The 20,123-nt window shown below is 44.6% G+C and overlaps 1 protein-coding gene across 5 annotated transcripts in view; it reads right to left on the bottom strand.

The window, feature by feature from the left end:
- The window catches only part of FUBP3 (far upstream element binding protein 3), a 40,279-nt gene that overhangs the window by 10,117 nt on the left and 10,039 nt on the right, over positions 1 to 20,123 (bottom strand). For 2 of the 5 annotated variants that reach the window (XM_040531675.1, XM_040531679.1), the window contains exons 3-13: positions 16,772 to 16,822; positions 16,248 to 16,281; positions 14,275 to 14,324; positions 12,743 to 12,814; positions 11,827 to 11,884; positions 9,048 to 9,210; positions 8,095 to 8,193; positions 6,170 to 6,274; positions 5,679 to 5,781; positions 4,911 to 5,011; positions 3,684 to 3,825 (exon numbers count right to left, since the gene is read on the bottom strand). In XM_040531675.1, coding sequence (XP_040387609.1) covers positions 3,684 to 3,825; positions 4,911 to 5,011; positions 5,679 to 5,781; positions 6,170 to 6,274; positions 8,095 to 8,193; positions 9,048 to 9,210; positions 11,827 to 11,884; positions 12,743 to 12,814; positions 14,275 to 14,324; positions 16,248 to 16,281; positions 16,772 to 16,822 — 978 coding nt within the window. The remainder of the gene's footprint in view (positions 1 to 3,683; positions 3,826 to 4,910; positions 5,012 to 5,678; positions 5,782 to 6,169; positions 6,275 to 8,094; positions 8,194 to 9,047; positions 9,211 to 11,826; positions 11,885 to 12,742; positions 12,815 to 14,274; positions 14,325 to 16,247; positions 16,282 to 16,771; positions 16,823 to 20,123) is intronic. The other 3 variants (XM_040531677.1, XM_040531680.1, XM_040531678.1) reach the window with 2 other exon arrangements.

The raw sequence follows: 20,123 nt of genomic DNA, 5'->3' as shown, positions 1-20,123 counted from the left end.
CCATCTCTATACATCCAGCACAACTTCAAAACAAACTGTGGATGTCGCAGACACTTGTTCATTTCATTGTAATGGACTCGTGACCTTTTTAACATTTTAAAGCCTTTCTGGGGAAGGGAGGAGGAAAGCTTGCCAAAGGGCAATTAACTCTTTCTAAATGAATTTTAGAAGATGCATTTAACAAAAGATAGTCATGTCACACCCCTGGGCAGACAACTGGGATTGTACTGCATAGCCGAAATCGAAGCCACTTATTTTCAGCCACGCATGGAAAAGCCGTAAGATGGAGCTGAAAGTCCAAGAAGTTTTATTTTATTCAGTGCTTTTATCAGATGCAGATTTGTATCAAGCCCTTGTTTTTACTTATTAAGGCGAGATCTGAGTCAACAGCCACTTCCCATGCTTAATGAAAGCACAGGAGCCTTTCAGCCAACACACTATGGATCATGAAGGAAAGGGAGAGCTTTTAGTTGGGACAGAAGCATAAATACAGGCTGCTGCTTGCACAGCTGACTACTCTTCTCCTTCCAAAAGCAGACTGAAATTTGAAGCATTCTCACTGCACTGGAAGCGAGAATATAGATTTCAAGTCATTTCTCCACTTCGCATTCAGCACCAAGCTGGGAGTTGCTGGGGCTGTTTCCACATCAGCTCCCTCCTCAGTAGCACAGAAGGATCACGTCCCTTTATTTTCGGGGTTTGGTGAGAGGTTGCAAGCTCCTACCTGCAGTACCAGGACTCGGTGTCCTTTTCCTCCTCGCCCTTCGGAGCCTGCTACATGCCAAAGTGCTCCCTCCCATCTGAACTTTCCTAACTTGGCCTCGAGCATGCAGATGAAGTGACACGGCCAAGAGGATGCCGCGCGGTGCCGGAAGGAGTTCACCTTCCCTCTTAATGGGGTGACCCGCTCGGCACATGGTGGCTGTCTATAGCTGCATTCAGCAGCCCTCTCCATTCTTCTACCTGATGGGGGGCAGAAGTGATCCAAGAGTGGCCCCCCAGCTGGACGTGAAATCGTAAAGCAATTAATCAAACCTGCTAAAAGGCAGAGCTGACAAGAGCCAGGCCAGCCACGTTATCTGTCAATATTGCTGTATTTATCATGGAAATCCAGCGGGGGCCCAGAGAGGCTGCGGTTTGTTTCCAAGCACCACCAAACAGAGAAAGCGCTTGACATGTGTATGGTGCTCGTCTCCACCCTTCCTCGAGTCTTTCAGAGAAGAAAAGCTGCACCTACCCACCCTCTAGAGGAAAAAGCTACACACAGGATTTCCAGGGAGCCAAGAACTTGGTATCAGCTCAAAAGGGCTCCAACTCTGAAGCTAAGAAGCAATACTTGTACGAAGAGGTCCCTGGATCTTCTGTCGTACACGCTGCAGAGACTGAGCTGAGGCAGACTTCCTCGTCTCCCTCTCCTCCCTGCTTCTGGAGCGAGGACATGGAGCTGGAAGTACAAAAGCAGTGACCTGGCCACACCTGATACCCTATACCCAGGAGCCCAAGAAATCCATTGCTCAGGTGCGAACCTTGGATACCAAGCTACATGTACCCAGAGGGCTTGGCCAGGTTTCACACAGAGGGCTAACAGCCAAGCTCTGTATCACAGGGGCAAAAAGAAAAACAAACACACAAAAACAAACAAAAAAACACACACCAAACATTAACAGCTAGAAACTGCTCAGAAACTAAAGGGGAAGCTGCGGCGTGAGCAAAGGCTTTAAAATTGGTGACTGGTTAAAAACATTAACCCCCAAATTAATATCCCCTCTCCCCTGTAATGCCCCACAAGCAGTGGGAGAGGAAACAAGAAGCAGCAGACGAGGGTGTCTTGCATCAACAAATGGAGAGTGTGGTACATCCACCCCGGTCCAGACCCCAGAAGGTAATGCTGCAGCCATCACTCACTTGACAAAAAAATGAATGCTGCAACAGTCTAAGAGCATAGACACCGTAAGAGCACCGATTGCAAGGTGGTATTACAAAGCTACGAGCATTCAAATCACCATACAACTAGTAATTAGTCACTCCAGAAAGCTTCTGATCTGGCTGGGTAAGAATCCCTGTTTTGTTGTTGTGGAAACAAAGGTAAAAAGCTACCCTTCACCCCCACGGCGAGCCTGTGCCAGGCCTCGCACTTGACTGCTAGGACATCTAACTCTACTACCTGCATTTATCTTTTCAGCACAGTGCTCTCTGTAGTCACAAATGCTCCACTTCAGTGCACTGCTGAACAACAAGCGACCTTTTCTGATCCTTTATTAAGGATGACTAATGGATAGGGCAATAAAGTTTCATTATAATTTGATTTTTCCATACACACAGCTCTCACTTGTGGGCTTAAAATTTGCTTTGCTTGATCTATGCCCAACTGGACCGTTCGCTGAGCTCAAGCGCAATCGCTCTGCAATACCTGCATAATGGGGAGAGCAGGTGTTTCTTCATACTGAGAAAGTTTCCAGGTTTGTGAACAGGTTTACAGCAAAGAAAAACATCTGAAACTGACTGCAGATGCACTCCTTACACGCCCGTGTCCCATAACCTGTGTCCCTTGTCATCCAGTTCAGGGTGCCAGACACGTGAAAGGGAACAAGTAGAGGTGCAGCAGGGTTGCACGGCCATGGAACGAGGACACAACACGTTTCATCACGAGCTCAGCCCTGCACAACGGGACAGCAGGAAACTAAATGCCACTGGAACACGGCACAATGTCTTCACTTCTCTGCCTCCTTTACCATCACGGCTAATCTATTCCTATTCTATTCACCTCACCTCTGCTGACACTAAAAGCCAACCGTGATTACTTAAATGCTAGTTTAGGCATATGTCATTCTTTCTAAAATAAGCAGATAGAAAACTTAAATACAGCCCCTTTGATATATCAGTGTATTAACTCGGAAGCATCGCAACAATTAAAAGCCATAGAGCTATTCCTGGTTCTAATTCAAGTACTGCCATTACCTGGTGCTCTAACAATTTGTGACTGCTGCTGGTGCTCTGTTTTTATTAGTCCTGGAGGTGCGCTGGTTCTTGAGAGAAAGGTCAGGTGCCTCGCCCATGTCCTTAGCATGTAGAGATTCAACAGTTAAGGCAACAAAGGGGCCTCCATTGCAGCAAACATGCTCACCAGAGCAAGATGAGGTACATGTGGGGCACCAGTCTGTTCTGTGACAGGCTCAGCTGTGAGCTGTGATACAGAAAAGTCCCACTGCTTCACTTTCTTCATCAGATGCTTCAGGTATGTGGCTGGAAACAGCTACAGTTACTGTCACATTCAGAGACCTGCCATTTTATCACAAGGCACTCACGGAAATTCATCGTGACAAAATGACTGTTCTGCTCATCCCTGATAAACTGTCCTTTAAATGAGTTCTCTCTAAAAAGGATCCACAAACGGAACTGCCTTTTCTCAGCCAGCTGCTTGTTATAACAGGCTTACTTGACAGCTCTGCATGAAGAGCCTCTCTTACATATTGTGAACAAGGGCCTGGAGAGTACAATTATGAGCAAGAACACCACAAAGTAAACAACCACAAGTGCTTCTCGCTTATTCCTCCGCTGCATTCACGGGCCACTAAATACCTGCAATTACAAAAAACTCCCAAACCCCACTGTCAGGCAGCAAGAAGGCGACCATCCAGAGACAGAAAGACTGCAAGCTCTAATATTTATGTTAGCAGACCTACCTTTGCCTATAACAAGACCACACTTATCAGCTGGCACCGTGTAGGTTATTTCTTGCATGCCCCCAGGTGTTCCAACGCTCCAGTCCCCACGACCACGACCTCTTCCTCGGGCAACAGCCAAATTTCCAAAGCCATCTCGTTCCTTGGAAGGCAAAGAATTTGTATCAGTGTTTTTTTTTTTTTTTTTTTGCTGGCCCCAATGCACATTAAAAACAAAATAAAGCAAGCTAAGTTAAATAGCATTATAATCAATGGCACTGAATTAAGATATTCTTGGACTTCAGTTCCACATTCAGGATTTTGAAGTAATTTAAAGAAATGCCAGTAATGTAGGTTTGCAGCTGCCTTCCTGACTCAGGAAGATAAAAATATTTTTTAAATGCATTCCTATGTATCTGCTGAAATAAACCTTTAAACGCGCATCAGCTACTAAGGGACTTTTAGGTTGTGGTGGGGACTTTCATTATAACAACAGATAGAACTTGGCACTGACTCATGCAGAAGTTACCTTCAAAACCCTTTCAAGTGTCATTCTTCAAAGAACTGCTGGAATTACTCAGCTGAAATGCACATTTTCCAGAACTTCCAAAGGCAGCTTTTAAGTTCAAAGACACTTAAAGGATATACCTATTTTGGATAACTGATTTCTCCAAAAGCAAAGGCCATGAGCCCTCAGAGGCTACCACGGCAGGCCTCAAAACGTAAGTGGACAATTACCAGAGTTCTTAGAGCACAGTAACTGCGTACACCAACAGTTGTTGCCTTCTGCTGCCTCCCACAGCCACCAGGCCTGAGGACTGGAGTCTGAAGAGGCAGCAGAGGAATGTCCAAGCACTGGTAATACTCTGCTACCCCGAGTGTTACTCGGCCCTTCTGAGCAGAACCTCCAGCCTCTGTCTCATGCTAACACTGGGCTCCATTCCATTGGGTCATCATTTTCAAATAACTTGAAAACAACTCAACATGAGGGTAAACATGGAACTACAATGAAGCCTCATGATGCTGCCTGAAAAACAGGAAGCCTTCCCATAGCTCAATCAGCCCAGATCAAATTTAAAAACCAAACCAAAGCTGACAGCTCTCTCCTGGGCAGCAGCATGTGTGGTCTACCAGAGGAAAAACGTAACACTGCTATTCTTCCGATGGTAGCATCCATCCACACAGCTGCATGCACAAATACTACATTCTCATAAAAGCTCTTTCCGCCCAAGAGCCTCCAGAACCCACCTGTGCTGTGAGAATAAGCTCATTGATGATGTGTGCTGCATGTTGACACCTATCGGGAAGCCCCATGACCTGTGCGACTCTTTCAGGACTAATCCCATCATCTGTGAAGAGAAGTGACAAAGACTAAATTAAAAGGAGAAAACATCCACCCACCAACAAAGGCTTCCTTCCAGCACCACCACTGCTAGCAGCACATTCACAAAACACATCTAGCCCAAGAGCTCTCTTCCCTCCACCTTCAGCCACTCTTCAAGGTACTGAAAGGAGACAAAACCCAAACCCCACTGCAGAGGGGACAGCATTTAAAAGGCAACACTTTCGAATGTCAAAAAGCCATGAAAGAGGTTGATATAATTTTAAGAGGACAAAGGCAGCTTTGATAGGTGATCAGACAGCCAAGGACCCAGAGAAAGTTACTTAGAATTAATCAACTCCTGATCCCCAAAGGCTTTAATGTCCTGAAGGAGAATTCTTTAATAGGAAATTAAAAGTGGGTTTTGTTACTGTTATTTTGTTTTCCCATACAATTACTAGTCAAGACATTACTGTTGTGACATCTAATGTTTGCAAGCAAGACATATATAATCTTACTCTCTGAAAAACAAAGTGCATGAGAAAGCAGCGCGTCATTTAAACAGGTTTCAGAAAGAGACAATGCACCTTTAAAGGAGGAAAGCCCAGCTGCTGGAACCTCAGAGCAGAATCACCGTAGCGATCCCAGAGTGGAACACTGGTAAGAAAGTAACAGCTCTCCATCCTCACACAAACCTGGTTTAAATTGAATCCTAACTCCAGCATCATTCTGAATCTTTTTGATCATTTCTCCATTTCTTCCTATCACAATTCCAACAGCAAACCTGGGCACAGAGACCTGATGGGAAAGGCAAAGCAGTATGAAAGCTCAGAACTAGACCGAATGAGTCTGATTTTACAAGGAGATGCACTTAACTACGAGGATGGGCCACATTAAGCTGCTCCAGGCTACACAACCATATCCCTTAAGAAAAACAAACATGTGGCCACAAATTCCTTCCCCGCTAAATGAACTCTGCACTGCAAGAATGTGGCTTCAAAAGACAATTAAAGAAGTGCCATCTGGGAGTCCATGAGAACTCCCCTTTGGAGCCAGACTCACTCTTCTGGCAACAGAACACAATGCTTTTCAAAAGCAGCTTATAGGTTACATGCGAAACTCGAGGACTTCCACCCACTACCCATCCCACAGGGAGGTTAGCAGAGTACTCGTGAAGAAAACATACCTCTATGCTGCCTCCTCCCATTCTAGAACTGAAATCATTGCGTACGCCTCGGAAGTCTGCCTGATCTTTCTCTCGGATGATCTCCAGTACCATTTCCCTCGCTTGCTACATGGGGAAAGAAGTTACAGTTAGCTTAAAATTACTCTGCTTGCCATCTCAACGTTGGGGCCTCAATAATGGCTAATTTACCAGTCGGGGAAGATCTCTTTTGGTCAGACGTGGAAGATGTCAAAGTGTGCCAGGTGTGCAAGGCTGCCGTTTCTTGTGCACAATTGCTTACTTCCCAAGGGAGGAACTTTAGCTTTTAAAATATAATCACTGATTTCTTTCCATTTTTTTTTTTAAATTAATGGAAGGGATTGCCCTTTCCTACTGGATAGAGCTGAAATAACAGTATGGTAAAAGCTGTGGTAACACAGTACACAGCATATCCACTAAGAGGTAGGGAACATGTACCAAGAAGGCAGGTGGCCAGTAGTGAGCTTACTGACACTCAGAGAAGTTAAGCACAAGTCTGCAGCAAGGCATTCTCTGAGACAAATGGATATTCTTCCTACCTACTTGCAGCTCTCCAGGCCTTTCACAAACTTGCGTATAAGCCCAGATAGTCAAAACATGCCTTAGAAATAAGCAAGCAGTGCTACCATTAAAAAAAAAAAAAAAGCCCACATGTGAAAACCTTTGAGCCTTTGTCTCAATATATTAACTGTCGATCTTTTGATGTTTTGGTTCTATTTGCAAGTTTGAGGGACACTGGCAAATCTGACTCCTTTCACATTTTTATTGATTTTCCATGCCCCCTTCCTAATTATTACATAAGGGGAAAACTCAAGACATTTCAGAGATGCCAAGATAGAAATAAGGGCATCAGAGATATTTGCTAGTGATTTGAGATGGTTAAGAACTTCGTACATTGAAGCACACAGATTCCCCCAAAACCCAAGGCTCATCGAGCTTCTTAAGTGCTTTCTAAGCATGCTGAACTTTAAGTGCCTCTAAGATCTTCCAGCCTATGAAGTCTCCGTGATTGCTTGCCATAATTTATGGCACGGAAGATGTGACAACAGCAAATCTTGCAAGGTAGAAGAAACCATCTGGAAAGCATCAGCACTCACAGTATGATTTGGTTAAAAGTAGCAAGATTCCCATTCAAGTTTTTACGTATCTATACCTTTGTAATAAGTATAAGAATTTTGAAAATTATCATTTACATCTAGAAGTCCAGTTGCATTAAGAGGCTTGAAAAACACCACCCAAACATACCTGAGCAGCATCAACTGTTACAGCAATTTATGCTTAGGGAGAGCCTATGAAACAAAGCTATTTTTATTAGAGACCAGAATGCTAAGCTAGATTTAAGTACTTAGCAAGGTATGAAAGGCACTTGCTGAGAAGTGGAACACACCACAGCTAAACTTTAATTCCAGAACTCCTCTTCCAGCCTCTGGCTGATCACAGGTAGAACCCTGACACAAGGAGACCGAAGTACCAATATTAAGCAAACCCCTTGGTTTCAGGAGTTGTGGTTATTTTCCTTTTTTTTTTTTTTTCTACTTTTAATTACCTGCGTCAATTGGCTGTCTGAAATAGTTCTGTGGAAGGTTCACTTTGTCAAATGTCTGTGTAGGTTAGTCACTGCGAACCCATTTGCTTAAGTACCATGTACCTATGACTTCTGCTTCAGACTGGAAACCTTTTCACAAACTTTCTCCAAACCATCCTCCTCAACTCTTCTCCTACCCACGTCTACTACCTATGTGGAGTAAGAGCTCCTAGGTTATACAGTAAACAAGCCAACACTTGCTAGTCCTTTGTTTTAACTGACTCTACTCATACTTTAACCTTACAGAAAAAAAGGAAACAAGCAAGGATAACAGCATTCACAATTTGATTTAACTCCATTAGACGTTCACAAATACGCATACCTGTACTTTAAATGCATCTCCAGTAATACGGAGAGGTTTATCTGCTCCAGTAGGCAATGGACCATCTTGGATCATAATCATTTTCACACCTGTCCGCTCCTGAAGAAAAAGCACAGAGCACTTTGCTAAGCAGAGTCCCTAAAACTAGGGACTATATTTTGGTTACTAAACGTTATGTAGGTCACGTTAGCAGCTTTGCAGAACACTACCTTAGCTCTTTGTAAGTATTTATAGCATAAATTTGGTAACAGTCCTAGATTGCCAGAAAGTGTGCTACTCCTGAAGATCTCAAATACCTGAATCTCTTGTAAAAAGAAAACCCCTCTACTTCACCTGATTTTTTCAACCATTTCCAAAATCTGCAGCTGTCTGCACATAAGTTATTATGTGATCAGCCTTAAAACTCCTGGATGACAGAGGCCTAACCAGGGCATCCAAAAAACCTGCATTTTTGACCTAGGTGCTTTTCTTGTACAGGACGCTAGAATATCTAGGAACATTGATTTATACATAACAAAACATTGAATTAGAAAGGGGTAGGATGAGAGGAAAAAAAGACGACAAACGCCAGCTTCATCACAGATCAACAACAAAAGAGAAGCACAGCACTCTACAACAGCACGGCTGGCATTAAAAACTATTGCAGCAGCAGACTAGAGAGAGCTTTTTCTTAGCTACAGGGATCCCCTCCTGACCAGCGCACACCAAATGTTATCTGAAGCACACGAGTTTCTTTCAAAGTTCTGGCAAAACTCCACTACATGCGTAGCTGGGGCCAAACCGATTTCGTTTGTAACACAAGATTGGATCGGAGTCCAGCTTTCCGAAGGCAGAAGAGTAGTCCCTGCTGTAGAAGCTTAGAGCATTTAAGGCTCTCCGTTTCAGCACGCTCTTGTTGATCTAGAGAAGCTGCAGTAGGGAAGAGAGCCCTAAAGTAAATGCATCTTGCGCACCTGCAACTGTTTTATTGTTTCACCTCCTTTGCCGATGACTAGACCCACTTTGGATGCCGGGATCAAAATCTCCTGAATCGTACTGTTGCCATCAACATCGTTGTGAAAACCAGGTCCGTTCCGACAGCGATCTACAATCTGCCCCAGTAGCCGTTTTGCTTGTCTTGGAAAAGAATCGAGGGAAACAACCATTAGACAACATTGTTCCACGTGAGCAAGAGACTAGGAACCATTGGAACGTGAAGTGATCGGGGAGAGGAGAAGAAGTGAAAAGATGAAGGAAACCACAGTTAGCACTTTTTTTTTTAACCCTTTGATGTACAACTTCTCCTATCGTGATTACTTATAAGCAGTTTGATTTTTTGAAAGGGGAAAAGAGAAGGAAGAGCAGCAGCATGCTCTGACACCTTTGGAAGGTAAGGATAATAGCTGAGCTATTACATTTGGGGTGCACATTTTGAGTGAAGATGCTCTACATTCTGAACTCTTCAAAACCTTATTATATACATTATATAAATTATATATAGTATTTGATAAAACTCAAGCTCTGTTCTCCTTGGTCAAGACAAAACAGACACTGCTCCAATACTATCACAGCACGTTGGTTAACCTCTCTCTGATCACAGGCAACTGCCTTGCTCTTCTCTGCCTGCTCTTACCAGCAGCACCAGAACACTGTCCTAACACAGCCTCTGCCCCAAACAGCAGGTGCTGAAGCTACACCAGGAAGCAAGGCAAGGACACTGCAGCAGCAACCAGTGAAAGACTGGGTTCTTCTACTCCTGGTGAGAAGAGACAGACACAAAGAAGCATTTCGGAGATTAAAGATACCTCCTATAAAAATCTTTAGCATGCATGTCAAAAGTAGCTTACAGGTCCTTCCCTTCATCTCGAGGACTGCTATTATCAACACGTCCCTTTTCTGCCCTTTTCCCATAACACTTCTCAAATAGGTAGCAGAAAGTCTCCAGTTTCCTATTCAGCCTAAAGCAACATCTCCCCTCTCTCCACTTCACATCAGGCACCCTAGGAGGACTGTCTTCTACCTGGGATCTTGAAGAAACAGTACAAAACCATCCCTCGCAAGCAGACGTTCACCTGAATCAGCTCAGGGGGTGGTGATCTGAGGCTGCACAAAGATCAGAGCACTGCCCTCTCTCAACCTTCTCACAAAACAAGGCAAAAGGTGGAATTTGTGGAAGCCCACTTCAAATATTCTGAAAGAGTTTGAAGAGGTTTTATTTATCTACCCCTACATTTTGCATAAAGTTATGACAACAGAGACTACAACATTCAATACAGCACGCATATCAGATGAGAAGGGGTCATTGGGAAATTAGCTCTGGTAGTTTGCCACTGGATATAACTAATGAAAACTCCTCACACAAAACCAATCTTGTTATCCTAAGACTTTGAAGGGTTTCCTTGCTTTATTTAGTATTTATCTGAATAGCCTGAAAATATAGTTCAAACAACCAACTTGACAACAATTTCAGCACAGAAGCAAGTTAAATTTCACCAAATTCCACATACTCAACACTGTGTTCTGCTTCAGAAATTGAGTATTCTCACCTTCCATTTTTTGTTTGTTTTATTTTGCTTCTCTCTTTTTTTCATTTGTATTTAAAGACAGCCTTGGACATAACTACATTTAACTACATATTCCAGAACAATGAGGTCTTAACTATACCTCTCCCCCATTTTGCCCCAACTGCATTTCATCAGGCATTCCAGCGTTTTGGTATTTTGCTCTTGTTCTGAAATATCTTTTTGCAAAAGGGGGAAAAAGCACTTCAATATCACCAAGAGTACATCGCCTGCCCTGCAACACGAGCTTGCCAATTACATTTATTCTGGCTCACTGCTTGCAGCATTATGGTAGAGTAAGGAGATTTAAGTACCCTTAGATCTCTTAGGAATGGAAGAATGATGATTGTCTTCTCTTTAGAGAGACAGTCTTTGCGCCCATGTATTTTCACTATCAAATGCAACTCAAAGATTTCCAGATGGATTTTAAAAAACCCACCTACCCAAAGGCTGGGGAGAGAAAGAGCAGCTCCATATGTTAAGTGTGTTCCTGTAAGCCTGAGGATCCTGGATCCAGTTCCAGCAGGAGGTCCTCAACTGGTTTGTGAGAGTCTCAAACTCAGCTCCTGGGAAGGGGGAGGGAGGAAACACTGTCCCTAAAGTTTCTATAGGCCTAAAGAGTAGAAACCCCTGCTGGCTGGCCACGTGTCTCTACCATGCAGGGATCAGAATTCAAGACTTGGGTTCAGTCCTTTGCTTCTTGTTGGCAGCAGTGCAGTGGTAAGCACGCCCATGGGCCTCGTGCTGCTGTGCAACACCACCAACACCTCCAGGGCATTCTGGAGTGGCACCAACAGGCTTTGGAGGCCTCATGCAGGCCTTCTTCAGCTGGAAGGATGTCAGCTCAACAGGAGGGAAGCGAAGGGGAGAAGAGAAGGGCCCTTCAACAGCTTAACTCAGTATCCTGGAGAGCTGCAGTTAGAAAACTGCATCCTAGGTGCCCTAGGAGCAACCTTGCCCTGCGGAGGGGAATTCCATGGAAATTTCTGCAGAGGGTTCAAACTGCAACAGGAAAAAAGCCTTTGAGGTGCAGTTTAAAGCATCAGACCAAGAGGCTCTATGCTCCAGAGACCCTCAAGTTTCTCTAGGCCAACAGCTGTTGGTGTGGCTAACCAAGTAGCACCACTGACAGAGCACAGCATTAGGGAGAAGAGAGAGAAGGAAGAAGGAGAAAAATGAAATCAGAACTCACTCAATGCTCTCTGGCGGGCCGGTGAGTACGCAGGGCCTCTCGGGCATCCCACCACTGTCTGCAAAATAAACAAGAGAACAACAGGGATTAGACGCTTCCTGACTCAGCGCCCAAACTGCCTTCAGTAGGCAGGCAGAAGAGTGATTACTCCTTCAGTAGGCAGGCTAGAGAAAAAAAAATCCCACACCACATTAATACATGGAATTCAAAAATGGCAGCACTTTTGGTTAACTATCAAGTACTAATGAAAACACTCCCCTCTGCACACAGAACATGGCAATGAATTCAAAGACATCCAGGTCCAGGCTCAACATATTTAGAATACTTGCCGGATGTCTGCATTCTTTAAAAGCCTTCCCTGCCAATTAAAGGGAGGTTTAAATCCTAGACTACATTCACCGACAGTTTCCTGCACAGCACTTGTAGTACAGCCTTCACCAAAGCAAACGGGCTGCAGCAGTAGCACAGACCGAATGGCACGGTCCTGTTTTTATAATGTAAGGCGAATTGTACAAAGATTTGCTGCCATGCTCCTGAAATGTTTTCTGCCAGGAGCTGGAGCGGACCAAACTATCAGAGACAAATTGCACGAGCTGAGCAAAGTAGTACCACCAGAAGAAAACTAAACAGCTGCAATTTCTGCCTTAAAAATAACACAGATTGTCCATTTGCACTGTACCCATCTGTTGGTTAAAGCCAGTTCCTTAATCACTTCATCCCCCAAACCACCCAACAAGCCTGTTTTCTCTGCTAGCAGGGAGGACGGTCCCACAACAGCCCTCCCATGCACGTGAGCCTAGCGTATTGTTTTTTAACGGTGATAACACGTTAGGACCAAGGCAAGGCACCTGATACAGTGAACATAACATCCTTCAACATTAAAACCCGTTCACCTGGCACACAAAGAGGCTCTTACCTGGAGCAATTTGAATTTTGCAGCCAGACTCTGCCTGAATCCGTGAGATCTGCTCACCTCCCCTGCCGATTACTGAAATGAGTTCAAAAAGCGTCAGAACATACCGGCTTTCCTGAATAACTGCAGATCACCTTCCCCCTTTTACTCCACTGCAGCTATCTATAAAGGAACAGTTTGACTCCAGGATTGCAAAAGAGGCATCCGCAGTGTGAACAAATTTAAAAAAAACAACAAACCAACCAAACAAAAAACCCATCATGCTCTGGAACAAATAAACCAGTTATTTGGGGTCCTAAAAGCAGAAGTTATTGGCTTTTTTATTTCTTTAAAATTCATATTTTACTACCTCTTTTCAAAAGACATGCTATTTCTCTGGTCTGCACTCAAAACTGCTACGTACTGAAATGCTCTATCAAACCTTGAGTGAAAACAAATACCAATCTCCCTTAACATTTAGAGGCAGCAAGTAATTGCTTCACAAAAAGACGCACTGAGGAAAGGTTATGTGCCTATCCCCGTTCATCTCCTGCACAGACTGCAAAAGAGCAAATCTGTCAAGTCGAACAGGTATGCCTGGCTCGAGGTGCTCCCACAGGACAATCTCCCAGCTGTGGATCCACCGCCTGCCCTATCTGTCTGAAGCAGGATTATGTTTAATACACAGCTGATACACCAGCCGAGTATGCAGGCTCCCTGCTCACAGAGCTACAGAATCCCTCCAACATCCCTTCCTCCCCACGTGTGGCACTGGGACCGATAAATAACGAAGGTTGGTGGGAGGACAGACTGCCTCCTCAGGAATTCCACAGCTACAGTTTTATGGTGTATAGACGGGAGAAAACTTGACGCACTAAGGAGTAATTATCCTCATCTGTTATTTGCCTTTTCACCCTCTGTATATCAAATGGGAAAAGATGTACAGACATCTAGCAGGGGAAGAGCCAATGCAACCACTGCAGTCACAAAAGCAGGGGGCTGCCATGGAAAGGAAGAGTAATGACCATCAAGAGGAAGAGAAATTAGGAAGAAAGCAGCACCAGGAACACACGTCTAGGAAAAAACCTCATCTGAGCAATGCACGCTGGCTGTGCTTCCCTGCAGCAAGTGTATGAAAGACTTAAAATTCTGTTTAGCTTGCCTTGAGCCAACCCTTACTTTAACATTTAAATCTTCTCTTCCTCCCTCAACTCCCACACTTTTGCATACTCAAAGTAAAATATTTCAATGAGGGGAAATAAATTATCTTCTGACATATTTATGTACTGCATCAGTTGGAATTTCAGGAACAGAACCACTACAACTCTCTGTAACCTGTACCATACAGTCTTGTTCTTATTACTGGGCCACCAAACTTTTCCATGCAGCATGCACCTTGATTTTAAATACAGATCATCTGGTCCCCATGAAGAGAACACCAGACAAAGCTTATCCAAAGATAGCAAGCACAAAAACTTGTGAACATGTTTTATTCTGACAGAATAAATAGCATTCTTGCACAGAAGAACCATACCAAAAGCATCCAAGGTACTTACTAAATCCAACCATTTTATCAGGCACTTTGAACTCTTCTGTTATTACAGCCCTGAAAAAAAAAAGGAAGAGAAAAATCAAAGAGTCATTACAAAAAACAATTTGGAAGATGACCGTGCTCTGCTGTGGAAAACAGGCACAGCATCAGGCTCTTGAGCACACACACAAGTAAATACTACATCGCAGTCACAGTCATTTCATTTGGAAGGGACCTCTTGGTCCTGCTCCACGCCCTGGCTGCTGAGAGAATGGACCTAATTCCTCCTACACTGGATAGATTTCCAGTCTACCATCCATTGTTGTCAATGGAGGAACATCTTTTGGTCGTTCTGCTTCAGACAGATTTAACAGAGTAACAGCAAAGTTCCTTCAATATTTAGCTGAGACCTTCCAAGCCACGGCCTCTGCCTACTACTTTTGGATATGCTCTTGCCAAGAGACACTAACCAATGCCAATCCTGACACGAACGCCCCTTCTGATATTCAGATTTATTTTTAATCTGCCTGTCCTTATAATTCTTTTCCTTAGAATTTATAAAAGCTGTCTTTGATTATCCTTTGAAGTCTTACTACCTCAAGACTTCCATATCTGCTGCTCTTTGGACTTTTTCAATGTGTCTGTGCCTCAAAACGTAGCACCCAAAGCAATTACCTAAGACCTGGCCATAATGAAGTAGGGAAGAATTACCTTGTGGGTTTTTTGTCTGCCGTTTCTGTCTTGTATAAAACACAAGACTGAGTACAGAATTTGCCAACTCTCTATGCTGGCAGATGCATTACACACAATTTGTTCAGCAATCTCAAAAGCAGTCAAACACCCGCATAATAAGCTCAATGCAGGTTTTGTGGTGAGGTGTATCAAAGCCTTCCCATGATTTACTTTAGATCAGTTAGGGAAGGTAAAAAATACCCACCAGACTTTGCCAGCTAACCTGCAGATAAAGTGCCCTCCAGCGTCCCAAGGCTCACGAGCAAAACCAAACACTGCCATCCCTATCTGCAGGGGAACGGACCCCACCTGCTCCAGGAAGGCTCAGAATTCCAGCAGTTTTAATCTGGAACAAACACAGCCTGTTGCCAAAACATCCTATCCTGCCTGATTTACAAACCACCCTGTGCTGGAGCAGCTGCACGGAGAGCCTAACCAACCACCAAAACCAGAAAGAAACCATTTCAGGCTTTTAACCTGAGCAATTCCCTGCATAAACAGCACTCCTGGCAGAAGACAGGTAGCAGCAGAGCAGACAACACTGCCCACCCTTTTCTGTGCATCCCTAGCTGTACAAGAGCTTTAGGCTAACAGCATCACCATGAAAAACTGATTGTTCTCCAGCTTTTGAGTAAATATTCCTTGTCCTTTCTGCCGAGGGCCCCACCAAACAGCTGGTTATGATGGAAATGCACTACTCCCAACCTGAAGGTGAATCCAGCTTTAGAAATGTTCTCCCCTTCCTGCTCAAAACAAGACGGGCAACTCCTTAAGAGCAGGATTAGACAAAACCTGAGAATTTTACTTGTGTATTAGATGCTAAGACGTGCTGCGCAACAACTCACGCTTGCTTTAGTCTCCCCAAACCATCTTTGACAATCAAAGGAGTCATCCCAGGTCATACTACATTAACAGAACTGGAAAGAAAAAAAAAGATCCACCCGCCTGTTTAATACTTTCAACTTCTGTAAAAATGCCAGAGCTTAACTCCCCCCCGCCTTGGGCAGGGGAAAGGAGAGGAGAGAGAATTTATTATTCTTGGTCCTGCAGATCTACAGGAATCAAATTCAAGTTTCACTTCAACTCTTCCTTCTTCGTAACAAGGAATAGCCTTTAAAGGGTTAGCAGAAAACCCTTGCCAGAGCAAACCCAAGCTGACAGTTTCTCCACATTCTCAACCTCTGACTTCCTAACACTACTACAGATGGTGGATCAATAAACAATTAGAATTGATCAATAAATAATAAAACATAACCCACTGCTTACCTTTGATGTACCAGGGCCCCTAACTGGTTACCTACTGTGGCAGAGAGAGAAAAAAGGAAAAAAAAAATCAAAGCATTAGCACGGATAAACTAACTTCATCCCTATAGAAAAAGAGTTCTTACCATTTCATCAAAAAGAAAGAAAAGCAAAACAGTAATTTAGGTTCAGTGGCTGAAATGAATGCGTTATGTGGTACAAAACAGGAGGGGATTTCTTGATCAACACACACCATAACCCAGTGTCCAGCTGAACACAGGGTAGGGAATTGATCTGTGTCTCCCCATGCTGAGAGTCATGGGAGAAAATCCTGCCTGCCCAAATCCAAATCCCTCCAACTAACCTCCCTCCTTCCCATTTAAACCCAAAGTAGTTAAAAAAAAAAAAGGGGGGGGGATGACACCAGCTGAAGGGAGAGAAAAGAATTTTTCAGCAGCTCGGTATGTATTAAAAAAAGCTAAAATAAAAGCAGGGCAGATTCAGAGCTTTAGTCTAGGCGAAAAGCATTACGGATTGCTTGCACATACTTCTCTCTGTATCTCTTATCTGTGCTCCATGGAGCCCACTTACACGGAGACCTGTTAAAGGAATACATCTGTTAAGTAACCTCATGGCACCAAAACTGTATTTTTTTTTTTTAAACACATTTTCCTGAATGCACACATTCCAGGCATATCTGCGATGTTAGCCGGTGGTCCATGTCTGATTAGCGGTTATCTCCCCAGCTGACAACCCTCAGACAGACTTTTTCCCCTACCCCCACAGATTAGATCTTTCTTCCAAACATTAATGGGGGAAAATATCATTAGACCGCCTCATGCAAAGTGGGAACACATGCCCTGCTGGGCTTCCTGCAGGACTCCGCCTGCAGCAAACCCGCTAAAAACCCACCATTTGGTCCTAACAACCAGTTGAAGATTATATTGCACGCCTGGAGGGCACAAGTAGAGAAACAAATGGGACTGGGCAACAACGCGTGAGCTGTGATAATAAAGATGCTGTTCCCAACTACCTTGCAGCAACCTGCACATTCTTTGACCTGAAACAAATTGGCAATCAGCTGTCAGGGTTCGGAAGCGGACGTCTACCGCGCGCTCAAAATCCGGTAGAAAGGTACGTAAAGTTTGGGGCCAAACACTTTGCCTCAAATAAAACAGACCAAGAGAGTCAATACTGTATTTCTGTGGGGTGTCGATATCTCGATAATAGGTCGGGACCAAAATATTGGCAGCATACGTATTTTATTACTCTCTCCAGTTCAGCGATAAGACAACTGCTGCGTTATTGACTCCGTCAGATTTGTCTTTGCATATTCTCACCCTGAATATAAAAAGTTCTAATTTGATAACTGTCGATACTGCAGCCGAAAAAGGCGGGTGATGTAATGGGGAATATTTGCCCTGGCTGATAAGCTACTACTGCAGAATTGAGCAAATATGAGAAAACACATTCAGAATCTCGCCATCTTGCCCCAAATAGCAGTCAGTATTTTTTCCTATAGGCACTAAGCCTTGTTGCTGTAGTAGAGGATTGCCCTTGCCAGGATGAGGCCACTCATTACCCCAAGATGCCCGAAAGAGGGGTCTTAACACTACGAGGCCGTATTTAAATATCCACTTAGCATGGCAATTCACCTCACCAGTTCTCTTGGCTGTCTCTTACGCTGCAGCTACTGCCCACAAATTACGAGACGGACACACATCCTATAATCAAACCCCGAAGTTCACACAAGTAACGGAGGAGCCATCATTTTGTAACACGATCCTGCATTTGGGAAAGACAACTTGCACGGGGAAAGCTGCACGAGCACCACAAGTGGAATCAGTCGGGCAGGTAGTGCTGTCGGTGTACGTAAGGTGCAGCCCCCAGCTCGCTCCGAGTACCATACGAACACAGCTGGTCACCACCCCCAGCCATATCATCCTGACTTTATTCACTTATTGTGCAAACCAGTTAAAAACCAACTAAGCCACAGTAACTCGTGCACAAGAGCACCCCCCCCCGCACGCCACGGACGACCTCTCCAAGAGCCGAGAAGCAAAGCAGGCGGAGAGAACCGGGAGGGATCTGCCTGAAGTCAGATACAATTCCTCTCCCTTTGGGAGGAAAATGGACGGCCGTAGCTCCTGGTCCCAACAATCTGCAGTTTAATTCCTTCTCTACCGTGCCCATTTTGCTCTGAAAGACAGACACTGATAGAGAGGCGAGGCTGGGGCCGAAGACGCCTGCGGCAGCGCTGAGAGCTGAGAGCTCCACCATCTCCCTCCTCGCGCCAGGGAGGGGACTGAACTCTGACAAGCCACGTACGTATTTCCCCCTTTTACATCTATCGAGTCCAATTTAACTGTAACTGCAGTCATTTTACTGCAAATAAGGAAAAACGCTGAATAAAATAAGCACAATTTCCTGTTAATGGCACCTGCTGGTTGATAACTCTTCGCTCTTCTTTAGGCTTCACCTTTAACTGAATTTTACCTAACAGATACTCAAAACAAATGCAGATTTTCTTCCACCCCATAAAGCAGAGCAGTGCCTCCCACTAAATTTACGTGCATGATGGGAATATACAATCTCATCGAGAATATTTCCGTGCCTAGAACAAAACCAGAGCAGCTCATCCCCTGGAAAGCGGTGGAAAAGGGCTTTATTTCATGCTTTCAAACCGGAATTGGATCATCATCAGTTTTAGAAAGCTACAAGGAAGATACTAATTACTCTGTCGTTCATCATTAAATATTGGTGTGTTATTTTTTTTAAATAAATGGCCCAAACCTACTTTCCTGTCTGCCCTTGCTGCAAATCTTTATAGGGACTATTTTTCCCATTAAATTTCCTTATTAAAAAATGGTGGTGTGTAGAGTTGCAGTTTTGAAGGAAGCTGCCATTTTGCATGGAACACTCAACCTTTTGCCAAGAGTCCTGAGTTTCTGTCCTGGTCCCACCACTGCTACCGATGCGTCAAGGCGCATCGCTACGAACTTCTGTCTGTAGGACAAGGAGACAGGATTTCCCTGTGCCCCCAGGTATTTTCATCAAAAACAAGTCAGAGCAAACGAATGAAGTGTCTGTACAGCAGGACCGTGTTGTGCTCGAGCCCCTAGGCTCTCCCTACAATCACGCCGTGTTGCACCAACACAGACCGACTTCGTGTTGGATGTACCACAGAAGCCTGGAGAAGGCAGGGGTGGAGGGATGTGGTGCGAGCCTCCTCGTCTTTGTTTCCCCAGACTCAAAGGATACCCCAACCTTCAGCTTCAGCACCGCTGCTTACCCCTACCTGTACCGACGGGAACTTCTTCAAAGCAGCCCAAAACAGAGCAAACAAAGGCTAACGCTGAGGTTCTGGCACTCGCTGGCTTTCCAGCACACCAGACCCCTCCTTCCTTGGAGGGAAAGGAGCCTGCTTCTTCAACGGTGGGTTTCGCGTTAAATAAACTTATTAACTTGTGCTGGTAATTAGAGGGACCCGTTCACGTGCAGGGAAGCCAAGAGCTGCTGTTGGCCATGAACAGGAGGATCTATCCCGTAGGATATGCATGAATATCCTGTAGGATATCCATGTAGGATCCCATGAACTGGGACCTATCCTCAGCAGCAGCCACCGAGCGAGGTGCCACTGGGGTCTCCCCGCAGCTGGGAGCCGGCCCCATCTCCCACCACCACCGACCTCGTTAGCAGCACGGGTAAACCCCATCTCCTCCCCGCTAATTGCACGATGACTACTTCCACTCTCTGGAAACAGCCTTAAAGCAGCAAGGATAAAACAATCAGTCTCCGACCTCATCTACTACCAAAAGATCAGCTCGCCACCACCAGTCCCGGCAGCTCACTGTTTTGGGTGAACGTCTGTTAAGGGAAATGCGAAAGGGACTCACGCAT

Source organism: Cygnus olor, chromosome 19, assembly GCF_009769625.2.
Source record: "Cygnus olor isolate bCygOlo1 chromosome 19, bCygOlo1.pri.v2, whole genome shotgun sequence".
Classification (NCBI taxonomy): Eukaryota; Metazoa; Chordata; class Aves; order Anseriformes; family Anatidae; genus Cygnus; species Cygnus olor.
This window is presented reverse-complemented; position numbering and strand designations above follow the sequence as displayed.